The 7,354-nt window shown below is 32.5% G+C and overlaps 1 protein-coding gene across 1 annotated transcript; it reads right to left on the minus strand.

Annotated features, from left to right (window-relative positions):
- Nucleotides 1–996: 996 nt before the first annotated feature.
- On the minus strand, nt 997–5,681 carry LOC134259329 (uncharacterized). The gene is made up of 5 exons (XM_062741924.1): nt 5,639–5,681; nt 2,297–2,522; nt 1,880–1,993; nt 1,554–1,683; nt 997–1,092 (listed from the first exon to the last, which is right to left on the minus strand). Exons 2-5 carry the CDS (start codon nt 2,442–2,444, stop codon nt 1,029–1,031), a joined length of 456 nt encoding a protein of 151 aa, XP_062597908.1. The 5' UTR covers nt 2,445–2,522; nt 5,639–5,681; the 3' UTR covers nt 997–1,028.
- Between the last annotated feature and the right edge of the window lie 1,673 nt (nt 5,682–7,354).

The raw sequence follows: 7,354 nt of genomic DNA on the forward strand, positions 1-7,354 counted from the left end.
AAGCAAAAGGCAATATATCAAACTAAGGAACCAACATCTAGAAAACGGGAACTTATCATATCTATATTGTTAGTTAGTAGTCTAGCATTGATTTTGTTTGTTTTATACATCATGCTGTACTTAAATCAAAAAGGCCACATTTTACATGTATGTATAGCATAAAAAAACATATAACATCCATTTCGTTCTTCACATAACATCCTAAACGAATAAAGAAATCCACATAACGAATTGCATTGACAAGTCATCGTACTTTAACACAAACACACAGATATAAAGTGACAAAAGTAGAAATAAACATTTCTACACAGATCAAAATTAAGTAAATGCAAGGTGCCTACAGATTTATCAAATTGGAGAAATAAATTTCTTCAATGATGCTTAATACGTTAAGCTTGGTCAATTAAATTTATTCGGGGCATGATTTGTAGATAAACAAGATAAAACATTATATTTTGAAACCGTTATTTCAAACAAAATGTGAAGAAAATCGGTTATAAATATGGGAATGTTTTCAAGATCAGACAAAAGAAATTATCCTGATTTGCTTCTTTCGAGAAAAATGGCACTTTGTATGGTGTTGGTTTCTCCTTTGAAAAACATCTAATTTAATATAGGATTTGGAGTAACTTTTCATATGATTTCAATTTGAATTCCATGAAAATACATGTACCCGTTTTTCTTCAAATTCAATAAAAGCCGTAATGTAGGATTAATTAGTCTGCAATTTTTGTGAACATTAAATGCGTATGAAATACAGAGTGTGTTTGCAATGCTGCTTTTCACAATAATATGCACGGAAGCCCATCAGTACCAACCTGTATATTTAAAAGAAAAGTAATATACACTTTATTTTTGAAACGAACATGGAGATATACATGTATAATATTCAATCTCTTAAGATGCAAAATAAACTGAACGTAAGGTATGGTGTCCAGATGTATGAAAAAGCTCCATTAACTCGAGCGAGTCAACTCGAAGGCCTTTCAGGCCTTTGATTTTATCCTTTTAGAAAAGTCAATGCCTCTTCAAAAGGTGCTTTGGTAATATGCCGTGACAAAAGCAATTAAAAACGTCAATCTTGATGAATATCTGAAAAAAAAAAAACATTTAAAAAAAATCAATGACGCAGCTTTAAGTAATTCAATTTACACTAAATACAAAAAAAAAAAAAAAAAAAAAAAAAATAAAAAAAAAAAAATAAGCAGATCAAATATAATTTGTGCCCATTCTTTGTAATTGCAATACTTCAGCTAAAAACAAGATTGAATAAACTCTCAACTGCACAGCATTATAAGAAACAAAATTGTTGTTCAGTATACTTTGTCATTAAAAAGCGATTCCTGTAATTTTCATAAGAAGGAACATGAGAATCTTTCTCATAATAAGTTTTTTTTTATTTTCGTGTAGGAGAAATCAAATTCTTTTGTTGCAGACGTGTTTTGAAATATATGCTTTATTTCACAAAATAAGTAGGAATTGTTTTTAGTTAGTAGCAACTTTCGCGAATTTCATATTCATTAAAAAACAAGTTTATCAGCCAACACTCTTACATTTGGGTAATTCCGGATATATGTTTTTCTGAATCATCCAGCCATGATATGTTCAGCACATTCACTCTATTTCGATGATCATCAATGGTGGAATTATGAGGGGGTGACTTCAGTTTGAAACAGTCTGGATCTGCAAAAGTTGTAAATTTAACTAGATATCATGTTGATGTTAATGTGACGTATTTTCTATTGACAAGTAAATATGATTTCTGCCGTACTTGTCTGTGTATGTACATTTTTGATAAATGGAAATATTTTTAAAAAATTATGGATAATGAAAAAAAAACCAACTAAAATATTTTCTTATATTAAAAAGAAATCCTTACATTTGTAAACCTTGTTTGATTTATACAGATGAGGACAAGGTGTTGAAAATTTTGTACAATTCTGACGATTATATTGAATTTGATGTGCCCCAATGTTATATTCTGCACATTGATCTGAAAAAAATAAGTTATTTGAGTTAATATATTTTAAATTAATATAGAGCTTTGGTAAATATGCTGTGTTTTTTTCCCTGAGATCATAAGAAAAATAACTTGCAACCATACGTAAATGTAACATAAGTTGAAGGCAGTCAGAGTTTTAAAATAAAACTCCAAAATGGAAACAAAGATTTGTTTGCGTATATTATCATTGGTTTGAATTACTGTTTATAAACTTCCATGCTAACCGGACATTAATGTCCTTATATCAATAATTTTTTTTGGTGGTTTTTGTATCATAACAAAGAAAAGACCAACCCACAATATTTCTGACAGGCGCACACAGTTCTAATGTCGCATTTCTCCACTCATTGACAACGCAATGATAACGGAATTTTTCAGGAATGGTGCAGTTTTGTTGAACGCTTTGACAATCCTTATTTCTTTCACGCTCAGCCCAAGACATCTCTGTAGTAGGACAGGAATTAACTCTTTCCGTTGTTGAAGTAGATGCTAAACATGGTCCACGGGTTTCAGAAATCACCTGTATGAAAGAAGCAGAGGTAATAAAATGTTAAGTGATAAATTTCCATCTGTTTTCGTCTTTCCTGATTGAGATATTTGGAAAATCAAAACGTTTCTATAACAATCTACATTTTTTTCCATTTACACCAAACAAATCTAATCATTTTCAATTTGATTATCTTTTAACATTTTCAATTTTTAAGAAAAGAGGGGTTGTTGTTGCGTTTATGCAATACATTCGAGGTTGTTTTTTTCCGCTAGTTGGAAAGGCTCAAGAAATTGCGACTGCGAAGTAGCTTAAATTTCATGGCCTTTATCTTGTTTTCATATGGTCTCAACGCTGCCTTGAGGCTAGTCCTGTTTGACTTGAGACTTTAAAGTACACATCTTAAGGATTTCTGCTAAAAGTAGCATTTTTATAGGTTAAAACGTTCTTCTGAAAATAGGAAAAAAGACTTGAACTTACAAGTTTTACTTCAAACAAATTACAAAAAGAATTAAATCAATAAATAAATTTTGAAATTTTGCTTGTGCATTTTCTAGGCGTCAAAAATGGAAAATATACATGTATGCGGAATATAGTTGAAACATGTTGTGTTAAATCAGTTTTCTCCTGTTTTTTTTTTCTTAAGAATCAGCAATGTATATGTACATTGTAACTGACATACATTTTGTATATGCTGGATGAGTAAGGAACAATGGGCCAACGCTGACAAAGTTGTTGCAATATCATGCACAGAACAATTGGTCAACCTAGGCAAAACCATAAAAAACTCTAACTATTCTGTTCATGCGGAACAATGGGCCAACCTAAGCCCAACAACTGTAAATAACAAATGTGTGCAGGGTTTTATAAGGAATAAAGGAGGTCTTAAATAGGCTCGTTTCCTTATGGTTTGATTTTTTGTTCATTGATTAATGTCCCTCTCTAGAATGTATCTACTCCTATGGAGACTCAACAGTGTTCTTAGAAAGAATAAAACACGTTTTACCGTTGTTTTTTTTTGTTCCTATACATTCTTTGATTCGATGCTTTGAAAGCTAACAAGTTTGTAATTCGTTTGGAAAAAAATATATTTACTTCATTTATTTTAGAAGTTTAATCCAAAGGCAGATCAAGCGCCGGCGCTAAGACATCTACCAGGGCTTCGCCCTTGACCCAAGCGGGGCTTCAATGCAGCCCAAGACACCCTGCCTTCTACTACACCCATATGAACTTCCTGGATCCCCCCTTGTACATGTATTATATCACTAATATTTTGAATTGCATTAGGAAATATCTTTGATTGTTCATTGCTATCTAGTAAAATATACTCCTTGCTTGATTTCAAACTCAATGTGCCATTTCTGTTTCAATTACATTATTATCAGAAGTAAAGAAAACAATGTTTTTTTTCCCTTAAATCTTAATACATAAGAAACATAAGTAAATAATAATACTTTGAAGATTTCAGCTAGTTTAAAACCAGCCAAGAATCCCTCCTTTTTTGCTGAAAATGTAAAAGCAATATGTGCAAATACATTGTATTTCTAATACATAATAATATACGTAAAAAGTTTGGTGTAATTGGCCAATGTTAACCCATCCACGATTGTCTAAATAAACTTTATTGCAAGATTTATATGACAAGAAGACAAACTGAGCCGACGCTAGTAAAACCACAAGAGGCAAATGTATCCTAATATTACCAATACATGTAAGTGAAGTTTATCACACATTGACCCACCATTGGTACATCTATGTTATTCCGATATTAACGTAAAACTGTCAACATTTTAAATAGTTATTAACGTTGGGTAATGTAATGGCTAGTGGTGACAACGTTGTACACTTACATGTAAAAGTCCATCAAAGTGAACACTAGCTCCATATCTGTAGCTCGCTGGTCTGAAAAAAAGGGATGGGCGACTAGACAGCTTAATTTACTAGTGCCACCCACAGAGTGCGCTGTTTGTCATCTCCCTCGGGAGATGACACATTAAGATTGTATGCCGGAAGTGAAGTCCTAGTGTAAGCCTCCATTAATCTTTCGGGAGTCCTCGAAGTTTTACAGAGTTCCAAGTAGCATGTTAACTGGTTTTCTTTTAGAAGAACTAGCTTAGGAGTGTGTGATCTACTTTCGGTTTCGCCTATTTGAAAGCCAAGGAAAATTTAGAAAAGAAGTACGATGCCTGTAAATATCTATAGTTTCGGTGTGTCGTATATATATTGATGCTCAATACTATGCCTTATTAAATTGGTAAGCCACACAAGGAGAATTGACAATGGCGTGATTTCTATATATAGATTTGTTGACGCGAAGGGAAAACTGGTTCTCGCACAATAGAACAAGCTTACAATTAGATTCTGCAAAAATGAACGAAGAGTGGCGAACTCTAATTTTATGTTAATTTTTTAGTCTGTAATTGGATTTATTAAATTAATTCCTGTCAAACTTTAATGATTAGCTGCTTTTAAATGAATGATAAGTATTGTTGATAATTCCGTATTGTGTTAAGAAAATATGGTTCAAGGAAAGTATTTGAATTTAAGTAAATTGTAAACATCCAGAAGCACAAATACCGCTAGAATGAAATTTCACCAAAAATCGCCTTGGGTGCTCTCGCAGACGTCCATGCTTTCCATATATATACTGCGGCCAAAAGAAACTGCGTACTTTACTGTGGAGTTTGCTGAATAAGTCATTTGGGAACTTCAGGTGTAATAATCCATATACTCATTGCATTAAAACATTTCCCTTTCTGTTTTATTTCTTTAACAATATTGATACCAAAGAGATGACATTTCAGGCTTTCTGGAAAGCCAAGCTAGTTATTGAATTGTTTCTACATATATTTAAATACGTTCCGTACATTTTTTCGATACATTCATAATTAACATTTGCCAAAAACTTGTAAATAATTCTCCTGGGTCTGAAATTGAGAACCACAAAGGTTCACCTATTTAAACTGACATATTAGGTGGCAAGGCAATTCGGTGAAATCCACTTCCTGAATAGATAACACCGTTCTAGGCTATTTCAATGACGAGTTACCCAAGGGTAATGTCGTTACTGAGAAAGGAAATAAAATATCACTGAATCAACTGATAATGAACGATATAGATTTATGGTAGTCTTTATAATGAATAATTACCTCTGCCACCGAATAAATTGCTACGAACAGTTTAAATGTCCAACCATACCTGCAATATTAAAAAAAGAAAGAACTATAATCATTCGTGGAATCCCATTTTTAGATACGAAGTCAAGGTTGGCTTAACCTTCGTTTTCTGGAATGTTTGATTCTGACAGTCATCGTGATTAAATTATGTAAACAAGATATGTTTTATGGAATTTTCTTTTTTATGAGTTTCTGTTTCAGTTTCGATACCAAAATATTTGATACACATTTTCTACTACATTTGTTTTGCCAGATAACGTTTAACTTTTTTCATAAAGTAACAATTAATAATATTGTTATACAGGTTATAAATATTCTATCATTCGATCTCAAAACTAAGGAAAATTAAAAAAAAATTGTATGGGGATAGTTCTAAAAAACTTTGTCTTACATATTACATTTATCAGCAATTACATATTTAGAATTTAAAATAAATTTTCAGAACATCTAAAAAGTCCTGCAAATGAGTCCTAAAAAGCCGATGATGAAACAGAAATTAACCAGAAGTCTAGATCAGTAATAAATATATTCTGTATCGCACAAAGAGGGCCAAACAATTTGATTCAGAATGTCTTTATATCAGCCTTAATGTAATTGGACTTTCTTTTATTCTGATAAAAGGCATATACGAAAATGCAAAAGTAAATATCCTTGAGATTCATGATATTTTTTTAACATATCATTGTCTTTGAAATAAGTTACACATGTACTTTCAATAGTGGCATTGTCATTCACACCAGTTACAAATAGAACAAGAGGCCCGTGGGCCATATCGCTCACCTGCGTACTGTAGCTAACAAAAAGTAGAAATTGGTTTATTATAAAAAAATTTAAATCCAAAAGTAATCCCATGACCAATCATGGATTTGCTAGCCTATTCTTTAAAGAATTTTCCTATATATTTCTATGCAAAACTTTGGTCGGCCATTCTGGTCCCGCCCTACCCCCAGGGGTCATGATTTGAAAAAATTGAATATACATTACCTGAGGATGCTTCCATATAAATATGATGAATTATGGCTTTGCTATTCCTGAGAAGTAGATTTTAAAAGAATTTTCCCATATATTTCTATGTAAAACTAGTGACGGCAATTTTGGCCCAACCCTGCCCCCAGGGGTCATGATTTGATGAAACTGAAATCTACACTACCTGAGGATGCTTCCATATAAATATGATGAATCATGGCATTGTCATTCTTGAGAAGAAGATTTTTAAAGATTGTTCCTATATATTTCTATGTAAAACTTTGGTCGGCCATTTTGGCCCCGCCCTACACCCGGGGGTCATGATTTGAACAAACGTGAACCTACACTACCACCTGAGAATGCTCCCATATAAATATGATGAATTATGACTTTGCTATTCTTGAGAAGATTTTAAAAGAAGTTTCCTATATATTTCTATGTAAAACTTTGGTCGGCCATTTTGGCCCCGCCCTACTCCCGGGGGTCATGACTTGAACAAACTTGAATCTACACTACTTGAGGATTCTTCCATATAAATATGATGAATTATGACTTTGCTATGTAAAACCTTGGTCTTCCTTTTTGGCCCCGCCCTACCCCCGGGGGTCATGATTTGAACAAACTTGAATCTACACTACCTGAGGAATGCTTCTATATAAATATAATGAATTATGGTATTGTCATTCTTGAGAAGAAGATTTTTAAAGAATTTTCCTATATATT

Source organism: Saccostrea cucullata, unplaced genomic scaffold (assembly GCF_032062105.1).
Source record: "Saccostrea cucullata isolate Sc308-1 unplaced genomic scaffold, CSIRO_AGI_Scuc_v1 ctg684, whole genome shotgun sequence".
NCBI classification, from domain to species: domain Eukaryota; kingdom Metazoa; phylum Mollusca; class Bivalvia; order Ostreida; family Ostreidae; genus Saccostrea; species Saccostrea cuccullata.